A 22,213-nucleotide genomic window follows, 5' to 3' on the forward strand; every position below is an offset into this window, starting at 1 on the left:
GTTCCAGACAGATGAACTTTATTCGAGAATTGGTCTAGCAAATGTTTTGTATGCTCTAGTTAGTGGTACAATATTACCATATTAATATGTGGACAGCAGTAAATTGGATTCTTTCCCACGATACAACAACCTGACAATCTCCTTGAGGGAAAGGAGTCTAAAATCTAAAACATGAAATCTAAATAAATAAATAAATAAACAGGAAAATTAAGCACTGATTATTTCTTGAATTATTCACTCACCATGGCAGTTTCCGTTGGATAATGATGTGAGCAAAATGTTCTGTTCATACTGAAACAAAAAGCAAAGCAGCATGGTTTGATGGCAATGCTATTTCTTATTTTCTGCTTCAAAAATGGTTATTCTGACTGTTATGAATACAGTGTGTATTTGCCTTGCTAAGGACCCTGACAGTTATTTTTACACTATTTCTGAAATTGTCGAGTTTCTTCATGAACTTGGCTGCCAGAGCAACAATATTATTATTTAAAAGGGCATATTATATACAGATTAAACAAAAAACAAAAATTTGAATACAGTTTCCCTGGAAGCATGTTTACAGGAACAGGTTTCCAAGAATTGCTAAGGCTATGGGGAAAATTTACAGCATTGTTATTACCTGGGATGCAAAATTAATCCATAATGAAAAATAACAATGAGAAAGCTGCAAACTTCCCAGGTTTTTTTATTATTATTATTATTATTATTATTATTATTATTATTATTATTATTATTATTTACTGGCAGCAGTGTTGAAACAGAGGCAAAACGCAGTCATTTGTATTTGATTTCTTTCATTCACTGTAGTAACATGGATGGAAAGTGTTGATTAATTTTAAAGTTGACTAAGAGACTCTGCATGAAATAAGCCAACATGCTTCCCTCCAGATGTAGAAATATCAACATTCAGGCATATGCACACATACATGGTTGACTCAAAGGTAAAATCATGCTATTGTTTTTAGATAGCCTTCAAAAAGCCTAATGTTTCTATATCCCACTTTCCACCAACATTGATTTCCTAGTTCCATTCTTGCTTTGAGACACAATGCTTGATGCACTTCCTTTGCAAAGGAATTACGTTTTTATTCTGGTGTTTAGTCACTGTTCGCAGGTAAGTTCAAACCATAGCTTATCAGATTACAAAGAACAAAAAACTATTATTTGCTTTAAACCAGGAAGGGAGAGATTATTTGAGAAGAAAAATGAAAGGTAGAAGGTGTGCATGAGCTCAGGAGGCATTTACAGATAGTCCTCACTTAACAACAACAAATGGGACAGCCACTCCATTGCTAAATGACATAGTCGCTAAGTGAGAGACACATGACTCTCACTTCAGCTGCTGTTAAGTGAGATATCATATGATCATGTGATTTTACTGCTAGCTTCTCTACTGACTCTGCTTGTCAGAGGCCTAAGAAGTATGCAAATGATAAAATATGGCTGTGAGGATGCTGCAATAATTGTAAGTGGGAGACCAGTTGTAAAATTAATTTTTCAGTGCTGCCATAACTTTAGTCGCTAAACAGGACAGTTAGTAAGCAAGGACTAGCTGTATGTGTAGAAAAAGGAGTAGCAGAACCTGGGGGCGGAGTTAAAAGAGGGATCAGCCTAGAATCCTTACATAGCCACAAATGAACTAAGCCCAAATCCAACCCCCTTTGAATACCATTGACCTGTATGTAACTCCAAGCAAGTGCTGACCTTTAGTTGAGAAGATTCCTAGGCATAGGTTTTTAGCAATAAATATGTTTAATTAAACCTTCATGTGTAGACCTGGCCTTTCTAACCTGACCATATGCCTTGTCTGACAAGACGTGTATCTTGCATCAATGCTAACTGCATTTCAAGGGCGCTCTTTTCTAGACAGAAAGGAACAATAAAGTTGTGCAGGCAGATTTGTATTTGTATTGATGGATTCATATTTTGCCCTCAGTCTCTTTTTTGAGAACAATATGCTTTTTTTGGTAATAATTGGACAACTGAAGAGCCACATCTAAAACTGTTACACTCAAGTTCTCAAGCTTTAAATAGAAAGGAACTTGCTCCCATTTGATTCCCTCACTTCTATTTCTATAGCTATCTACTACATTAAACACCAAATCCATTAAGATTTAGAAAACAGCTAAATTGTTTCTGGAAGCTCTGAAAGGTTAGAAAGCACTTATTGTTGTCTCTTTAGTAGATAAAATCCACTGGTATTATGTCTGAGGACTACTTAAAATGACACTGACAGCTCCTGGTTCTATGAATTTGCCTAATAATCTTCAGAGGATAAATTCTGCCCATCAACCCACCAACTCCCAGCATACGTCATGTTTAATAGAATTCTAGACTTCTACAAGCTCTACAACTCATAATTTAGACAGTTTCAACAGAAGCCTTTGTCAGGTCTTGAACCTAGGCTGTCAGTTTTCCAGTTGACAAGCCCATCATCTTAACTGCGGAGCCATTGCACCCCTCACACCTCCCTTAGTCAGATATTTCAGAAATAAAATTTGAGACTTTTATTGGAGTAGGATAGGATGAATGGGAGGAGAGAAAATGCCTCCAAATGAGTCTAGCTTCAATACTAGACAGAGTCATGTAGGACTCTTTTCAGAAACTTGGAACCTGCTATAGGTCACTGTAAGCAAAAGTGAGCTGGGGGAGAACAGCTCAGCATTGTATGTCCCCTTTTGACATGCTGTGAAATTCTTAGTCATGATTTCTTCCGAGCAATACAAAATACAATCAGTTAAATGCAAATCTGGAGCCCAAATTAATTTTCATCTTTCCCTTCCCTTTATTAAGTGGATCTTACCTTGGTGATATCTTCTGACAGCTGCTGTGCACATGTCCACTCCTTATAGATTATTTCTAATATATTGGCGTAAAACTTCTTAGCATTCAGAAAGACTAATGGGTTATTCACTGACACTATTTTCACTGGTTGTGAAGATTCCTTTAGAATAAAAAAAACCCCAAACTTTAGAAAATAAAATATTTTAAATGCTTTATAACATACAACACCTGCATTATCCACATGAATAATTAGGAGCACAATCAAATGCATTTTCAAATAGACCAATGACAATATGATTTAGGTTAGTACTGGTTGATCTAACAGATCTGAGCTACAATAATGGGGAACTTCTAAGCCACAGTGAAGAAGTTTTTGTATTTCTTGGACTTCTGGATTTTTGAAGCTCTGCAAAATCTGATATCTCTACAATTGTTGACTTTGAGCAATTGTTCTTGATATATAAATTCCTCCATAATATTGTTATTCTCTCAGAATTTGTGCTTGCAATCCTACATTTTTATAGAGCTGCTTTAATTTCATATGTAAATTTGCTGTTTTCTTGGAAATTATTGCTTGTCATAAAGTTCAAAAGACTATAATGTACAAAATAATATATTATCATCCAAGCCCAAAGGAAATCAAGCAGAGATATCAACTCACAGCAAGTTGACAGCCACAACTTAAGAGATTCCAGACTTCTCCCCAATAATTTTGTCATACTTTAAATTAAGGGAATGCCATGGGTATGCCTTGAATTGCCATGAAATAGGATTGTTACTAAACTGTGAGTGAACAGGTGAGATAAATAAAAACACATTTCTCTCGTGACTTTAGACTACATATGAGCAAAGCCTGAACACACAGCCCTCACATATTTGGCCATCTGGAAAAAGAACTGAAACCTTTACATTTCTACATATAACAACTTCAGAGAGAAGGAGCAAAGAAATTTTTCCAAAGATAAAAAAGAACAAGAACATTAAGCTTACAAAGTCTACTTCTGTTTTGAATCTGCATTCTGTTTCATTCATGTGCTTCAAGCTCAGTGTTGTTGCTCTATGACAAATATATAGAAGAATGTGTAACAAATACATAAAACAGAAAATCTTTAAAAAATCAAGTGTTTTTCTTGTGGTCCTATTCCAAGTGGACCAGATGCTGTAAATTACTTCCTAGCATAAGGTGCTTGCATGTTTAAACCATTGGATTCATATTATATTCTAAGAATGCTTAATATTTAAGCTAATCATAGAAGTAGTATATTTATCTAAGTTGTCTTGCTGGTCATGAAAGATAAGCATTCTCCTGGTAGATTTTACATAACTTTTTTATATTTCCATGACAATTGCTAGGGTATTAGCAATAGCAATAGCACTTGCAATTATCTTTTCTTTTTATGTACACCGAGAGCATATGCACCAAGACAAATTCCTTGTGTGTCCAATCACACTTGGCCAATAAAAAATTCTATTCTATTCTATTCTATTCTATTCTGTTCTGTTCTGTTCTGTTCTGTTCTGTTCTGTTCTGTTCTGTTCTGTTCTGTTCTGCTCTGTTCTGCTCTGCTCTATTCTTAGATTTAGGTACCACTCTTTACAGCACTCTCTAAGCGTTTTACAGAGTCAGCACATTGCCCCCAACATTCTGGGACCACGGAAGGATGGAGGGCTGAGTCAACCTTGAGCCAGTTAAGATCGAACTCCAGGTTGGTTTCACTCACCCCAAAATAAGTATAAGTAGTCCTTGACTTATGATCACAATTAGAACCAGAATTTTGGTGCTAATTGGTGCAGTCATTAAGTGAGCCATCATGTGACCAGACTCAATTTTACAACCATTTTTACTGCAGTCCTTAAGCAAATTATGTGACTGTTAAGTGAATCACATGGTCATTGAGTGAATCTGGCTTACTCAATTGACTTTGGTTGTTGGAAGCCAGCTGGGAAGGTTGCAAAGGACTGCAAGACATGGCAACTGCTTGAACACTCATAAGTTAAGGACTATCTGTAATTTCTAACCTCTTTTACGGAGCAGGTAGGAGAAAGAGGCACAGGAATTTGAACACTTATTGCAGTATACATAGAACTGTCATTTGATATACAGCAGCCACTGGAATTTTTTTGAAAATACCCTCTTGACTTTGGTATTATCAATCAGAAGTTCTTGAGTCCTTATGGGCCTATTTATCTGTTCTAATCAAACCTGTCAAGAATAAATCTGACTGAATAGCAGAATAATTATACTTCTCACTCATTAAAACTTCCAAGATTATTTGTAGGAGGTTACCAAAAAAAAAAAAAAAGTTGAAGAGTTATACATAACAAAAGCAATTTATGGTATATTTGTCATGAGCAGAAGAGAATCATTCAGCATTTCCAGAAATCATTTACTTCTAAAAACATTTTAAAAGGCCTGACCTTGAAAAGCGGAAAACCACTATGATTATTGTGCAGACGACACCGTACAGTAACCCTACATTAGCAGCAAAGCAAACGGTAAACACGTAAGTGCTGACCCATATACTCTGAAAGATACAAAAGATGGAAACATATTTCATAATTAGATACACCAAATTCTTTCTACTGGTGGCTTTGTTATATAATTAACATTTTCATTGCTTTAATTGGAAACAAACACATGTAAAATCTGAAAAGCTATTTTACAAGATATATATATATATTAAATTTAAATAATTTAACAACCTCAGAAGATATTGGCCTTCTAAACTGGTAATTGAAGAATATTTCATTCTTCAGAACGGGGGTGTCAAAACTCGATTTCATCAGGGTTGTGTGTGACCTCGGAGGGCTGGGATGGGTGTGGCAAAGGTAGGCATGGCCAGCTCGACATCACTCATGTTAGGGGCACCTGTGGCGGCCCCAGCACTCTGCCAGCAAAAACAGGCTCCTGAGCTCTGTTTTCGGCTGCAACAGCTTCCTGCAACCTTCTGCCAGGGAAAACGGAGCTCTGGAGGGCCACCTGAGCTCCGTTTTTGCTGATAGATGCATCATGAGTCGGTCCGCTGTCTCCAGGGTGGCCCCACAGGCCAGATCTAAGCACCGTGTGGGCTGGATCTGGCCCACGGGCCTTGAGTTTGAAACCCCTGGTCTAGAAAATTGAGCATTTGCTAAAGCATATATGAAATTAAGGCTGGGCAAAGCATTCTTAAGGAGTGCTTTGCAAACCAAGTTAATGAAGCCCTGCAGCCGTCCTTTTCAAAGCACTGAAACGATTGCATCCTCTGAAAATTAGAAAAGCAGATGTGGACCCACACACATGTGGAAACAACCAGGGAAAGCATGATTTTATATATTTCAGAATATATTTATATGTATGCCTCTTTGGCTTTCTTAGATCATGTCCTTATAAGGTTAACTGCTTGTGCTCAAAGACTATAGCATTCTGACATCCTTTTGATTTCTTATGAAACAAAAATATCATAGCATGGAAAAGAAGAAAAAATCATGAATGCAAAATTAAAAGTGCCTTTTAACAAAACTGGAGTAAAACCATATTTATTTTTTTATTTGCTTGGAAACTTTCATACATTTCTTATTTTAATGCTATTGTATTTCAGAATCCTTGCTTTTCATTTCAAAGCATAATTGTAATGTAGAAATTTTGCTGTAAAGTCAGAGAGAACACTGAGTAAAACATTATATTCTAATCAGAAAAACCAGCTATTTGTGTTTAGAAACAAAACAGAAGCTGGAATAGTTAGGAATTATGACAAAAATCCACTTCATCCCTAGCATATGGAATTTTAAGGAAATCAAAATGATGGGAAATTATCCTCTGGTGACTAATTGACATATGAATGAGGCAGCCTGATTATTTTCAAACTCTTCTATTGTGGATAAATTCTTATATAAATCATATCACAAAGCTTAGTCCTTAGAGCAAATTTGCCAAATTGAAATTATAATCACATCTGGAGTGAAGTCATTTCTTTACAAAAGCACTAAAGCATAGAACTTGGGAAAATGACTGGCTCAGCACTTACGGTACATATTAAAATGATGACTATGAATTTCAAGTGGAAGACAAGGAGACAACAAACAGAGGCTCAGGAAAACTTCACATAAATTGTGAATAGCAACAAATAAAAATCACAGTTTGAAACAAGAACCCTGGCTAAACACTCTAATGATGAACCAAAGGAGAATGCTAATTTTGCAGCAATATTCTAAGTCTTATATATGGGATGGGACCAGTGGTAAAATCCAAATTTTTTTACTATTGGTTCTGTGGGCGTGTCTTGGTGGGCATGGTGTGGCTTGGTGAGTGTGGCTTGGTGGGCATGGCAGGAGAAGGATACTGCAAAATCCCCATTCCCTCCTCATTCCTGGAGGAAGGATATTTCAAAATCTCCATTCCCACCCCACTCTGGGGCCAGCCAGAGGTGGTATTTGCCAGTTCTCCGAACTATTCAAAATTTCCGCTACTGGTTCTCCAGAACCTGTCAGAACCTGCTGGATTTCACCTCTGGATGGGATCTGTAGTAGCTGCTACCTGAGGTTGAAAAAACCATAAAAAAGCAACTTTTGAAGCCTCCCAGTAATGTCCCAAAGGTGCTTTTTCAAAAGGCAACTGGATGAGAAGCAAGACAACTTCAAGGAAAAAAACAAAGAAAAGTCCAGTTGCCTTTTGAAAAAGCGCCTATGGGACACAAAAGGGAGGATTTATTTATTAAATCTACAGGCCTTCCAGGGCAGCTACAAGGATAAGGAGATGAAACTTTTAAGATTACTCCATATCAGTGGTGAAATGCTACCAGTTTGGGCCAGTTCGCCTGAACCGGTAGTAAAAAATGCTACCGATTCACCCAAACTGGTAGTAAAAACATGCTTTAAAAAAGAAAAAAAAGGTTCCGACGATAGTGGGCACAGCTGATTGTCACAGCTGATTGTCGGAACAATTTTAAAACTTTTTTTAGTTAAAAAAATGCTTGAAAAAGTAAAAAAAAAGTAAAAAAAAAGCCTTACCCAGTCACCTGAACCCCCACTAAGCCACGCCCACTAAGCCACGCCCACAGAAGCGGTAGGGAAAATTTTTGAATTTCACCACTGCTCCATATCCTGAAAAAAATTGTGCAGTAAAGTTCAACTTTACTTACCCATTCAGTTTTATCCACACTCCAGTATTTTTTTAAATCTCGGAACTGCATCAGCATTCCCTTCAGGCCCACCACAATGATACTTGCTAGCACACCCTGGGATGACAGAGACATTCATTATAAGACAAAGTTCATTATTCTGGAGGGGGAATTATTTTGGCAAAAGGACTGGCAAGTCACAAGGCAGGAGCAGATATTGTTCATATATATTTCATTCCCTTTCCCAAATATACATAATGCAAAATTAAAAATTAACCAAATAACTAAATATGTTTAGTTGAATGCAATTGTTACACTTGCATCTACCATGTGTCCCTATTTCTGTCCTACCCCAGAACTCTAATTGTTTTTCTTTAGCGAAAAAAAAAAAGACTTTCATCAGAAAGAGGTTGATGCAGAGGTGGTATTCAGCCGGTTCGCACCAGTTCACGCAAACCGTTGGCAGAAATTTGGCCAAGGTCGCCGAACCAGTAGCAATGGCTGGCTGGCCACACCCCCAAACCGGTCGCCCAGTCACCTGCCCTGCCCACCATGTTCGTTGCCATGTTCTTTGCGCAAGCACATTGCCTTGCAAGTCCAATGGGATGTGCATGCGCGAAGAACATGGTGGCGACAGCAGCAGCTTTTTCTGCAATCTCCAGTACTTTTCAGTGGCTTGCGGGAGGCTTCTTTGCCAGCCGCTTTCTAGCAGCGGCGGCTGGCTGGGGGCCGCTGAAAACTCCGGTCAGCTTTCCTTCCGGACTTTAGATCAGCTGCCATGGAAGGTAAGCAGCCCAAACAAAGAGGCGGTGGAGGGGGAAGAAGCGGGGCTAGGGCCGGGGCAACAAAAGGAGGAGAAACGGGGGCGACTGGCAAAGGGAGGGTGGGGGTAGATAGGTGGAAATTCCATTTTTTTTCCTACCTTTTCCTCTGGGCATGGCTACGTCGGGAGAGTCATGTGATTGAGTGGGCGTGGGTATGAGTGATGTCAAGTTGGCCATGCCTACATATTCATATGCCCCCCCACCTAGCCACACCCACCTAGCCACACTCACTGAACCGATAGTGAAAATTTTTGAAACCAACCACTGGGTTGATCTGATATTCAGGTTCACCTATTTTCCATACTTTTTTAGGATTCTTTTTGGTTTTGAACTATTATAGGCATACAGTATCTGAATTACATTTCCTTTTCTCTGTCTGGACTTTCAGGACTAAGGTAGAAATACAAAAAGCTTAATACTTATAATACATAGAAAAAACAAGTAAGATAGACATTCCCTGGATGCCTGCATGCCAATTTCCAACAAGCAACAATTTCCACATTGCAATATGGAATGTCTGGACTCAATCACCTTAAGAAAATCGAGATTATGGTTCAATGTGATAGGTGAATCATATCTAGCTTTACAACTAAAATTTGATCAAGGTTTGTTTTTATCCAATTGTTGCCTGCTGCTCAGAGCTGCTTTTGGTGAGATCAGCAGCTAGATAAATTGGATTAATTAATCAAGTAAATTTTTATAAGCTCCAGTTATATCCTTTCTTCAGTGGTGGCCAACCAAAAGCAATTCATGATTAAGATAATGACCTGCTAGCAATCATATCTTCCACCTATGCATGACAGCCTTCTTGGACTTTATGATTTTTCTTGAATGAATCTGCAATCTGTGTGCATTTATATATGTAAAAATAAGCTCCACAGAAAGCAGAGGGATTTCCTTCTGCATATTATAAAAAGTAAAAATTCCTTTGAATCAAATCTGGCTATTGGAGTCTATATTCAGCGCACCTTGATTTCTGGCAACAATATTTATTTTTTCCTTACAATGATGTCCAATCTTTACACCAGAAACTTAAAACTACATATGACAAATGGCCATATCAGGGGTGAAATGCTATCAGTTTGGGCGCAGTTCTCCCAAACCAGGAGTGAAAATGCCCGAACCAGTAGTAAAAAAATGCTTTAAAAAGTAAAAAAGACCCTGTAGTACAGTGGACTAAAGCATTGTTATTAACATCTGCTGCTTGCAATGACTGCAAGTTCAAATCTCACCAGGCTCAAGGTTGACTCAGCCTTCCATCCTTTCAAAGGTAGGTGAAATGAGGACCCAGATTGTGGGGGCAATAAGCTGACTTTGTATAAATATATAAAAGTATGAAGGCTATTGCTTAATGCATTGTAAGCTGCCCTGAGTCTCCGGAGAAGGGCGACATATAAATTAAAGCAAAAAAAAAAAGTTCCGAGAATCGCAGCAGCACAGTTGATTGTTTGAACTTTTCTTTTACTTTTTTTAGCATTTTTTTACTACTGGTTCGACTAGGTAGTAAAAAAATGCTTAAAAAGAGTATAAAAAAGTTTCCGACAATCAGCTGTGACAATCAGCTATGTCGCGCTATGGTCAGAACTTTTTTCTTTTTACTTTTTAAAGCATTTTTTTACTATCTACCCTATTTCCCTGAAAATAAGACATCTCCTGATAATAAGCCCAATCAGCTTTTGAGCGCATGTGCTAAAATAAGCCCTCCCCCAAAAATATTTAAACGCAGAGTTGGAAATCAAGTAAGACGGCAAGAGGAGCCCCGTCTTGCTCCACGCATCCCAAAGTAGTAAGACCTCCCCGAAAATAAGGCCAATTGCTTATTTCGGGGTTCCAAAAAATATAAGACAGGGTCTTATTTTCGGGGAAATACGGTATTGCCCCAACCGGTATTTTTGTGTAAAGTGTGATAGTTTGTTTTTGAGCTCTCTGTGAGGTTCCTACTTGTTGCAGGGGCCATTTTGTATGAAGTCCAGCTCCTTTTGCATTGTGTGTGAGTCAGTTGTGTAGCTTTTGTGTTATTTTTGTGTAAAGTGTGATAGTTGGTTTTCCCGGTCACGTGCCCACCAAGCCACGATGACCAAGCCACGACCACAGAACCAGTAGGGAAAATTTTTGAATTTCACCACTGGGCCATATGGATGTGGTGAACCACTGCTTTCTTCTGAGATTATTGTTTTAAAAAACTTCCCAATCTAGCCTATAGCTCGGGGATTTTTTGTGGTGTCTCATCAAAGTTCTAAGCAGATCCAACCTAATAGCTGAAGCAAATTACCCTACAGTTGCTTTCCTTTCTCCTGTTCACCTAAGTCCCTGTGCAAGCATTTTTGTTACACAAAAAGTGTTTTCTTTCTTAAGCAAAAAAAAGGGGAGGGGAAGTGCTTCACGGTTTATACGCTGGAAGAATAAATTGTGTTCTTGTGCTGGGGCCAAAAACCCCAGCTCAGTCTTACAGCCTATTTTAATCTTATATATTAGGTGCACAATATCTAAGCTTCTTATCCAAGCAAAATAAAGAGTATTTTTTCCACATAGTTTTTGTTCTTGGCATGCAGTAATGGAGTGTCCTTTAATGAAATCCTAAAGAAAGTGGAATGGTCATTTTCAGAAATAATAATTTCAGCTAAATAGCTATGCAATTCAAATAATAATAATAATAAACTATAATAAAAATAGAATAGTAATTAAATAAGCACACATTAACAGTTAAACTAACAAATAATAATAAAAAAAAAGAATTGTACCATGGGTAGCCAGTATAACATTGGTCCTATTGTATAGATAACCACAAGCACCAATATACAAGATATCAGACAAGCCACCTAAAAAGAGTTGGAAAGAAAAATATATCATATTATTCAGATTCTAAAACTCCTACAAATAAAAGTCCTTGGTTTTCTCAAAGTTGCTGAACATAACAAACCACTGCAGACATATAAAAATTAACAGAGTTGAGAAAGGGACTTTTGTCTCTCTCATGATCTGTAGTTGGAAACATTTGAGAATAAATTAATATTTTTTCTTGTTATAGGGCAGTGATGGTTAACCTTTTTAGTGCTGAGTGCCCAAACTACACACACACACACGCAAATGCAAATACACACACTTGTGCCCAAACCCCCAAAATGCAATGTGAGCACCCCTGCACCCCGTTTTGGGCCTGGAAAGCCTTCTGCATCAACCTGCACCCACGCGCATGGGTGCGCATGTTCCCCACATGCTCCCCATCCCCCGTGCATGTGCAGCAGAGACCCGAAGACCAGCTGGCTGGCGGGAGGTGCACATGCATGCATGGTGGACCTGGGCTGGGGTGCTGAGTGGTATGCCCGCAGAGAGGGCTCTGCCTGCCACCTGTGGCACGCGTGCCATAGGTTCACCATCCCCGTTATAGGGTATCCCTACATTACTCAAGAAGAAAATGCATGTATCAAATAACAGTATATGCAACATAAACTCAAAAGTGGCACATGTTATTTTGGATACACTACCAAAGAACAGCTTTAAAGAAGAAAACTCAAAGATGTAAAGTTGTATTTTTACAAAAATAACAATGTGTTCACTGTCTACTTTGATCTGTATAAATGTTGAAATCCAGAGATATTGGTATATACCCTCATTTCATTTAAATCATATAGGGTGGGTTTGCATTTGTACAGATGCACGTAACAAAACCATCTCTTGGAAGCTACCATGGCTTTTGATCATGGGGGAAATCTGGGAAAAATTGTTCTAATATATCTAGCTAGAAGTCTTCAGATGGAGAACTTGGCTCCAGTTACCCCAGCAAACTAATACCAGAGCTATGCAATGTTTCTATATGTTTCTATATCTGTACTTTCAAGAAAAAATTATGCTTCAGTTTTGATTTGTATGAGCATAATTTACATTTTCTTAAAGAAGTTTCCCTTTTCCTTTCTTTTACTCTGTCTAAGAATGGAATAGAATTCTTTATTTGTTCAAGTGTGATGGGACACACAAGAAATTTGTCTCCAGTGCATCATTGAGGGGTTCTTGCCTCCCGCCTTGAAAGAGGCGGTGGTGAGGCCCCTCCTCAAGAAGCCCTCTCTGGACCCAGCTGTTTTAGCAAACTATCGTCCAGTTTCCAACCTTCGCTTCCTGGCGAAGGTTGTTGAGAGTGTGGTTGCGCGACAGCTCCCGCAGTACCTGGAGGAAACCGTCTATCTAGATCCGTTCCAGTCCGGCTTCAGGCCCGGGTACAGCACGGAAATGGCATTGGTCGCGTTGGTTGATGATCTCTGGAGGGCTCGGGACAGAGGTTGCTCCTCTGTTCTGGTCCTATTAGACCTCTCAGCGGCTTTTGATACCATCGACCATGGTATCATGCTGCGCCGGTTGGAGGGGTTGGGAGTGGGAGGCACTGTTTTACGGTGGTTCTCCTCCTATCTCTCCGACAGGTCGCAGTCTGTGTTGGCTGGAGGGCAGAGGTCGACCTCAAGGCACTTGGTTTGTGGGGTGCCACAAGGGTCGGTCCTCTCGCCTCTCCTGTTCAACATTTATGTGAAGCCGCTGGGCGAGATCATCCGTGGTTTTGGGGTGCAGTGCCATCTGTACGCTGATGACACCCAGCTGTACATCTCCACCCCAGACCACCCCAACGATGCCCTTGAAGTGATGTCCCGGTGCCTGGAGGCGGTGCGGGTCTGGATGGGGAGGAACAGGCTCCGACTCAATCCCTCCAAGACTGAGTGGCTGTGGCTGCCGGCGTCCCGATATAGTCAGCTGGTGCCATCGCTGACTATTGGGGGCGAGACATTGGCCCCCACGGAGAGGGCGCGTAACTTGGGTGTCCTCCTGGACGCACGGCTGTCCTTAGAAGAGCATTTGACGGCCGTGGCCAGGGGGGCTTTCTATCAGGTTCGCCTGATACGCCAGTTGCGCCCCTTTCTGGACCGGGACTCCCTATGCACGGTCACTCATGCCCTCGTTACTTCCCGCCTTGACTACTGTAATGCCCTCTACATGGGGCTCCCCTTGAGGAGCACTCGGAGGCTCCAACTGGTGCAGAATGCGGCCGCGCGGGTACTTATGGGGGCGGCATGGCGCTCCCACGTGACACCTCTCCTGCGCGAGCTGCATTGGCTTCCGGTGGTCTTCCGAGTGCGCTTCAAGGTGTTGGTTCTCATCTTCAAAGCGCTCCATGGCTTAGGACCCAGTTATTTACGAGACCACCTTCTGCCTCCGATAACCTCCCACCGGCCAACACGCTCCCACAGAGAGGGTCTCCTCAGGGTGCCGTCTGTCAGGCAATGTCGGCTGGCGACCCCCCGGGGAAGAGCCTTCTCTGTGGGAGCACCCGCCCTCTGGAATGAGCTGCCCCCAGGGATACGACTAATCCCGGACCTCCGGACCTTCCGCCGGGCCCTGAAGACTTTTTTATTTCAGCAAGCCGGGCTGGGTTAAAAAAAATTTTTTTAATTGGTGAATTTTATGGGTAACGGGGTTTTAAATTGGAGAAGCCTAAGATAATTTAATTTTGTTTTAATGTATTTTAATATTTGTATTGTGTGTTTTTAATTTTGGCTGTTCACCGCCCCGAGTCCTTCGGGAGAGGGGGCGGTATAAAAATTTAATAAATAAATAAATAAAATAAATAAGCTCTCAGTGTACATACAAGCCACAAGTGATAAATCATGATCAAGCTGTATATCAAGCGGTGGAGTATGGTATTACTCAGGGGTGAAATTCACTTACTTTTCCTACCAGTTCGTAAATGTGTGTGCGCCACACGCGCACTCACTTCGCTTGCACACGCTGTAGTCTGTGCATGCGCAAAGCCTTTTGCGTATGCGCAGAGGCTTATAATCATCACAAAAAAGTGATGTCATGACATCCACGCGGGTTGGCGGAGCCTCCCGCAGCCACCGCTACTGGTTCACCTGAGCCAGATAGAACCGGCTGAATTTCACCCTTGGTATTACCTAGTTTGATAGTGAAATGCCTGCAAAAAGACAACCAAGATCAGAAAGCACCAAGGACCTGCAGACTGTAGAGTACCAACTCATTCTTCATTTTAAGTAAACTTTCTTTTGTCTTCAAGAATTTTACATTGGATGATACATTATTGAATATACATGACTGTCATCAAAAACAAGTATCTCTTGTCACTTTTTTCCTTTCTCTTTTCTTCTTTTGCATATTAAAAAAAGGACTATGTGATGATTTTTGTGTCAAAGTTTCTCCAATATACGGAGCATCATTTTGGCAAAGAAGTAAGAAAAGGAAAGGAATTGCTGTTTTCCACAGCAATACATCCCTTTCATAAATATGACTCTGCTCTAAATGCCCAATTAATAAATACTATAAATTTTAAAGTTTCTTCCCCATGCTGATCTGGTTCTTTAATCACACTAAGATTTGCAGAACTTTTAAAGATGATGTATTAAAAGCTAATACTTCTCTCTGAGTTGAATAGTCATTCTATATAGGCCACTGTCTCCACCCATCCAGCATGGCAGTAGGAATACCTGTGTTTTTGCTCCAGTGTTGTACAGAAGTACGGTTCGTCCCATGGCTGCTGCACTTGGTATGCAAAAGAAAAATGAAGGGATCACATTGCTGAGGCCATGAGCCAAGAACTCCTGAAAAAGTTTATTTAAAAAAATAAGGAAGAGGCTAGATCAAAGACCCATAGAATCAAATATCATCAACTTGCCTTCCCATCTCTTATACCATCGTCCCCAAATAAATGCATCCCGAAGGCAAATTATTATTTTTTACCTGATTATCATCCACAGAGTAATGAAATCTCTGAGCAGAGTCATGGGCCAGAGCTAGAGATGCCACATAACCAACTAATGCAACTCCAAAAGCCTCTGTCACTATTTCAGGGAGGATTTTCAAAGGTGGAGACCTTGGAGCTGGAATACTGCAAAAGTAAGGATGCTTTTAGGTGGCAGAAAATGTCACCCTGAAGAATGTGGCAAAACTGTTGTGAATATTAAGTGAATATCCCAGAGAAACCAGCTGTACTGTAGATTATTCTACTATTACAAATATCATTAGAACCTACAAAGGGCCATGCATTATAGGTACTGAATTTTTTTTGTTCTTATTCTGTTCAGTCGTGTCCAATTCTCAAAACTGACTGAATTTATTTAACAATCATGTGCTCAGTTCTGTGCTCTTAAAAACTGTTAAACTGTTAGCATAAGGCTAAGAGCATGATCTGGATCAGGGGTGTCAAACTTGTGATGACACGTCGTCATTGCGTAACATATCACAACTAAACCGGGGGTGGGCATGGCCAGTGCATGATGCAACCGGCCCACAGGCCATGAGTTTGACACCCCTGATCTGGATTATGCAGTTTAAATTTGAGCTCAGTCATCAGTTTAATTTCTTGATATGCAAAAAATCATGTATGCAAGCCTCAATCTCAAATGCCACCATGTTTTTTGTAATGTTAGAATAATTTAACTGGCCTATCTTGCATCTTGCTTGTTTGATTAGTTTTGCTCTGTTTCATGGGTGTCCCCATAGTGATTCTGTGTGAAAGAAGTATCCCATTAGTGCAGATAATCCTCAACTTACAATAGTCTTTTAGTGACCATTAGAAATTACAACGGCACTGAAAAAAGTGACTTATGATGTTTTTCACATTTACGACTGTTGCAGCATCCCCATGGTCATGTCATCGAAATTGGCAACTGACTCATCTTTACGATGGCTGCAGTGTCTTGGGGGTCATATAATCACCTTTTGCAACCTTCTGTCAAGCAAAATCTATAAGGAAACCAGATTGTCTTCCAGGCCTGACACAGATTCAGTTAACAATCGTATTATTAACTTAACAACTGCATTAGATTCACTTAACAATTGTGGCAAGAAAGATCATAGAATGGGGCAAAACTCACTTAACAAATGTCTCACTTCGCAACATAAATGTTGGGCTCATTGAGCCCAATTTTGCCCCATTTTGCTACCTTTATTTGCCACAGTTGTTAAGTGAACCATTGCAGTTGTTAAGTTAGTAACACGGTTGTTAAGTGAATCTGGCTTCCCCATTGAGTTTGCTGGATCACATGGTTGTACATTTGAAAAACAGTCATAAGTCACTTTTTTCAGAGCCTTTGTAACTTCGAACAGTCACTAAATGAATGATTGTAACTCGAGGACTACCTGTACATACAGACAGTATATGTGATTTGAAATAAAGTGGCCAAGCAAGCCACGCAAAGGGCACAAGGTTTTTAAGAAGCCAACGCTTTAACTCATCTCTTTGAAATGCTGAGCACAACTTTTAATAAAAATTGTATTCTTATCTTATTCTTTGCCAAAATTTTTTAAATTTAAAGTGCCTTTTAACAAAACCTAAACGTGGGTGCTGGGAAAACAAAATGTTCTGATAAATGCAATCCCTCATCCAGTTATGTTTTTCTCCTTTCAAAAAACATTCCTGCCCCAACAAGGCGCAATGAAAGGAAATATATTTATAGCAACTCCTGAACTTATTTCAATGCATTTCAGGTACTGGGTATGTGCGGGGGCAGAGAACACTGCATAGCCTTCAAATTTCCCAACACTGAAATAAATTACTGTGAAAGTAGCAGAGAGGCACAAGAGGTAGATCTAATGTCAAATTTCTCCACCCAAGATTAAGCCCTATCTGTGACCCGAGAGAGAATAGTCTATAAGTGAAAAACAAAGGATAGATTATTTTATTATTGAATGCATAAATTTAAAAGCATTTGATTTATCCCTTTGAAAACTCTCTGTATGAATTACAGAAAGTGCACTCAGAAAGATGCAGAAAACATTTACCAATAGGGATATGTTATTAAAAACAAAATTATTAGGTACCATATTCTGATTTCATTTCTTCTCCTGAGATGTTATCATTTGTAGTAATGCAAACTGTGTACTTTTATTTTCAACTGTTTTGTTGTTTAGTTCACAGTAACAACTGAAACCTACTGTATAAAATCTGGGTAAGAAATAACTATTTCCATACATGTAGAAAAACACAAAAAAACTTATTTATAGAAGACTCATTACCCTTTTGGAATATGTCCCACAACTTCGAGGCCAAAACTGTGCTCCATGTCAGCAGAATAGCAGATGAAAGAGGTAGCAATTACCTATTGTCAAGCAACAATAAAGATTAAGTGATTTGAAACAAGGTTATTTTTTTTTAAAGTACAAGAAGTAGCGTAACTGTTTTTCTACTTTCTTAGACATATGGATTAAGACCAACTATACAGCCAACTATGAGATGGGATCATTTGTTGAATATCATAATTATCGACTCAGATTATGGGTTCAGGGGAGACATAAAGGAATGTTCTTTGATCCAAAGGCCATATTGTTTCTTGGAAAACACAATGGGAGCCTTGTAGCCATGCCTCCTTCAGTGACATGTCTTAATATATTTTAGAATTCCAAATGTGTTCCCTCCAGTTCCCAGTTGCAGAAACTGGGTATGTCTAGTTTAATGAAAAGAAGCACTAGGGGAGACATGATAGCAGTGTTCCAATAACTCAGGGACTGCCACAAAGAAGAGGGAGTCAAACTATTCTTCAAAGCACCTGAAGGTAGGACAAGAAGCAATGGATGGAAACTAATCAAGGAGAGAAGCAACTTAGAACTAAGGAGAAATTTCCTGACAGTTAGAACAATTAATCAGTGGAACAACTTGCCTCCAGAAATTGTAAATGCTCCAACACTGGAAATTTTTAAGAAGATGTTGGATAACCATTTGTCTGAAGTGGTGTAGGGTTTCCTGCCTAAGCAGGGGGTTGGACTAGAAGACCTCCAAGGTCCCTTCCAACTCTGTTATTCTATTCTATTCCATACTCAGCACCATTTTATATAACTCATATTATTAAGAGAGTCCCAAGCAGTGGTCAGTTGCTCCCAGTTTGCACCGGTTCGCAAGAACCAGTAGTAAACATTTGTAGTAGTTCGGAGAACCGGTAATAACATTGGCTGGCCACACCCCCAAACTGGTCCCCGGCCCGGTTGCCACTCACTTGCCCCGCCCACCTCATCAGAGGCTTTTTTTTTCTTTTAAAAGCATTTTTTCTGCAACTTCTTCGGCTGAAGAGGTTGTAGGGGAAAAAACGCCTTTAAAAGCTTCTGGCGATCCCAGCTGAGTTGCCTGATCGTCAGAGGCTTCTAAAAGCATTTTTTTCTGCAACCTCTTAAGGTTGTAGAAAAAATGCTTTTAAAAGTTAAAAAAAAAGTTGGCCACGCCCACCCAGTCACATTACCCCCCCACCAAGCCACACCCAGAAAATAAGCCATGCTCACAGAACCGGTAATAAAAATTTTTAGAACCCACCCCTGGTCCCTAGCCTTCCAGAGATACTTTCTGGAGTCCAGGTGGTTGTGGGACCAGAAAAAAAAAAGGTAGGAGTCATATAGTCATAGTGTATCACCTTTTTAAAGATGTAAAAATCCCGGGTTAGGATATAGTAAACTCTCTGCCTGGGCAGCCTTAGCCTGCCTGGAGATGGTGATTTGGCATTAAATTTATACATCTTTACATTGGAAACACAGTATATATATTGATTTAAATAAAAAGTATCAATGTAGCTAGCTCATCTGACATTTTTAAGAAAAACAAATTGGGGCATTCTTCAAATTAATTACCCTATCTTATATATCACAACATTGTCTGACTGACATTAATGGGCACGAACAGTATTGATTAAATCTTTATTACCTTTTTCTTTCATAAGAATGTAATATTTTTCTCAGAAGTTTTATGAGAAACAATATACAAATTTTGTGGCAGTGGGCTTTGAGACATGCAGCATATCAACATCATTTTGTTTATTTGATTATTACAGGCAGAAGAAGATTTTTTTAAAAAAATGGTCAAGTTTTCTAGAATTATTTACTTACAGTGCTTCCTGGGAATTTTAATTCTTAATTATCCTGTAACATGATAAATTATATTATAAAATAAAATTGTAGCTGGTTTGTGTATTTGTTAGATTTTTTTAATTCATGCCTTTCCTTTTAGAAATGATACATAGCATACCACTCCCTCCTTCTTTCTTCCTGCCCTGTTGCATACCTTCATATATGTCCATGTCAGGGATGGGCTTCAAAATTTTTAGCAAGGGGTTCTCTGCCCGGTTGCTGGGTGGGGGTGGCCATGGTGGGCATGGCCTAGTCGGCTTCCTACACTATGGCGGGGGGGGGGGGGCGTTTTTGTCATCCCCAGGCTCTGGAGGCTTTCCTCAAGCCTCTGGGAGGGTGAAAACAGCCTCCCCAGGCTCCGGAGATCCTCTGGAGGCAGGAAATGGACCCGTTTCTGGCTTCCTGAACTTCCAGTAGGCCCGTTTTTTGCCCTCCCTGAGCCTCCGCACATGCCCTGCACTTACCTGCATCCAAAACATGCCGCCTGGGGATTCCTGGGAGGGGTGGGCTGGGGTGGGCCAGGCCAGCCAGGAGTGGGATTTGGCGGTTCTCCGAACTGCACAGAATCTTAGCTAAAGGTTCTCCCGAACCCCTGCGAACCCCCAGCAGCCCACCCCTAGTCCATGTGCATGTATGCGTGTTGGTCATCCTACCAGTTGCCCTGGCTGAGAATAGACTTGAACTGATTCACAGCAGATTTACCATAACATCATTACAATGCTAAATCTATACACATTTGTTTCATGAAATAAGCAGAAGGCATCAAGAACTGTAGCAAATTATCAATACAGTACCTACCAAAGTCATACTTACCAGAACCAAATCAATAGGAACCACAATTTTAATTTTCTTCTTAAATTTTTCATTTAGCTCTTTAACAAGAACTAATATGGCAATACTAGATATAGACAATAGCACAGTTTCCAGCTGAATGGATCTGATGTTTTCAAAAATGTAGCCATAAATCTATATGGAAAGAAAGATCATACCTTATAAATAAGCAATATTTAAATATACATTCAGTTATGAAGAAGTTACTGATACTGAGACCTAATCCTGAATATTAAAATTGGATCCAGCAATGCCCTCCACAAACAATAGAATTTCTTTTATTTTCTGAAGAGATACATACTCAGTTCAAATCTTTATTAGAGAAAAGAGGGGGGCTTCTGCTAAATGACTCATCTTTCCTGTAATTTCCAGGGGGTTTCTTAATCTTCTGGAAACAGTATGAATCTTTGATATTTGCTTTATATACCTACAGAAGTCTAGATGAACACAAATATATACTATTTAATATGCAAAAGATATAAGGTAGACAACTGACATAGTAAGTTGAGTCAACTATGCTTGTAACAGTTTCCAAAATTAATATTAATTTTAAAAACATCAATAATTATGACATGGAATATCAGTACTCATAGCCAATGAGCTACAGAAGAATCTGCTATTAATGACAGAGACACAAGTCAAGGCCTACTTTAAGAAAGGCAGTGATATCAAGCTCTAAGGCTCACCTTCAACACACACACACACACACACACACACACACACACACACACACACAAATAGGGTCTAAGATTCTCCAAGCAAAGACAAAAGCTTCATGAGAATAGAGTTGGAATGGACTTTGGAAGTCTTCTAGTCCAACTCACTGAAGACACGATACCAATCCAGACAAATGGCTGTAAAATGAACTTAGAGAGTCCTAATGATAATTCCACTGAAAATAACCTCTACAAATAAAAAGGTAATTTGGTGGGTTTCAGGTTGTTGTGAACTCTACCATCAAGCTTAACTGCTTACTCTTCTTATTAGCCATTGCCCTTGTCCAACAACACAAAGAAACTGAGACTGCCATTTCTAGTTTTCCAGAACTGAATTATAGAGGGATTAAATCTCTTTGTCAGCCCATGCAAGTTGTTGTGGAGAATTTTGGACTTTTCAACAAAAATGCAATAAGGCTCTTGAGGAAGACACTTGGTGAGACCAAAGGACAATAAAGTTCTTTTATGTTCCTTGTTGACATTTAATTAAATCATAATCAAGTCAACAGATCGTCATAGCAGCACAAAAAGAATCACCTGTTGCATAGATAACATTTTCAAAACTAATGTAGACATGTGACATTCATCCAATCAGCAAAGAAAAGCAAATTCATCACAGGACCCCAAATCAAAGTTTATTTTTGGAATGGAAAGCTCAAACAGATTTTCTGAACAGATGAAGGATGAAGCAGTGGCTGATGAACATGGCAAGACTGAATTGGCAGAGTACACCCCCAACAGAGATGCACATTAGAGCTCCAACAATTATATAATTCAGCCACATCATTGAATAGTGCATACTAAGACATACAAATGACATCATAGAGTTAGCATGCCAAAAAGTATAACTGCAAAGAAAAGCAATTAAGGTTGAAGTTCTAAATGGGTGCAGCTATCAAAGCAAACAGATTTATTCAAAAGATTGGAACCTATACTGACAAATCCAATTTTACAGGCAGAAAGCCCCCATTAAATTGCTAAAAAGTGCTTTTCTCCAACATTTGGCAGGCAAATGCAACACCGATTTAGAATGAAATTGCTTTACAAACATAATTTAAATCTAAATCTTGAATCATCT

At 39.5% G+C, this 22,213-nt stretch overlaps 1 protein-coding gene across 1 annotated transcript in view; it reads right to left on the reverse strand.

Annotated features, from left to right (window-relative positions):
• Window positions 1–22,213, reverse strand: part of SLC26A7 (solute carrier family 26 member 7) — a 58,985-nt gene that overhangs the window by 17,005 nt on the left and 19,767 nt on the right. Inside the window, exons 5-14 of the mRNA XM_070942132.1 lie at window positions 20,402–20,554; window positions 17,717–17,799; window positions 15,440–15,587; window positions 15,187–15,300; window positions 11,446–11,523; window positions 7,902–7,997; window positions 5,203–5,309; window positions 3,775–3,841; window positions 2,804–2,944; window positions 243–291 (exon numbers count right to left, since the gene is read on the reverse strand). Coding sequence (XP_070798233.1) covers window positions 243–291; window positions 2,804–2,944; window positions 3,775–3,841; window positions 5,203–5,309; window positions 7,902–7,997; window positions 11,446–11,523; window positions 15,187–15,300; window positions 15,440–15,587; window positions 17,717–17,799; window positions 20,402–20,554 — 1,036 coding nt within the window. The remainder of the gene's footprint in view (window positions 1–242; window positions 292–2,803; window positions 2,945–3,774; window positions 3,842–5,202; window positions 5,310–7,901; window positions 7,998–11,445; window positions 11,524–15,186; window positions 15,301–15,439; window positions 15,588–17,716; window positions 17,800–20,401; window positions 20,555–22,213) is intronic.

The sequence above is a fragment of the Pituophis catenifer genome, unplaced genomic scaffold (assembly GCF_029215685.1).
Source record: "Pituophis catenifer annectens isolate HBS135680 unplaced genomic scaffold, rPitCat1.0.hap2 SCAF_3, whole genome shotgun sequence".
NCBI classification, from domain to species: domain Eukaryota; kingdom Metazoa; phylum Chordata; class Lepidosauria; order Squamata; family Colubridae; genus Pituophis; species Pituophis catenifer.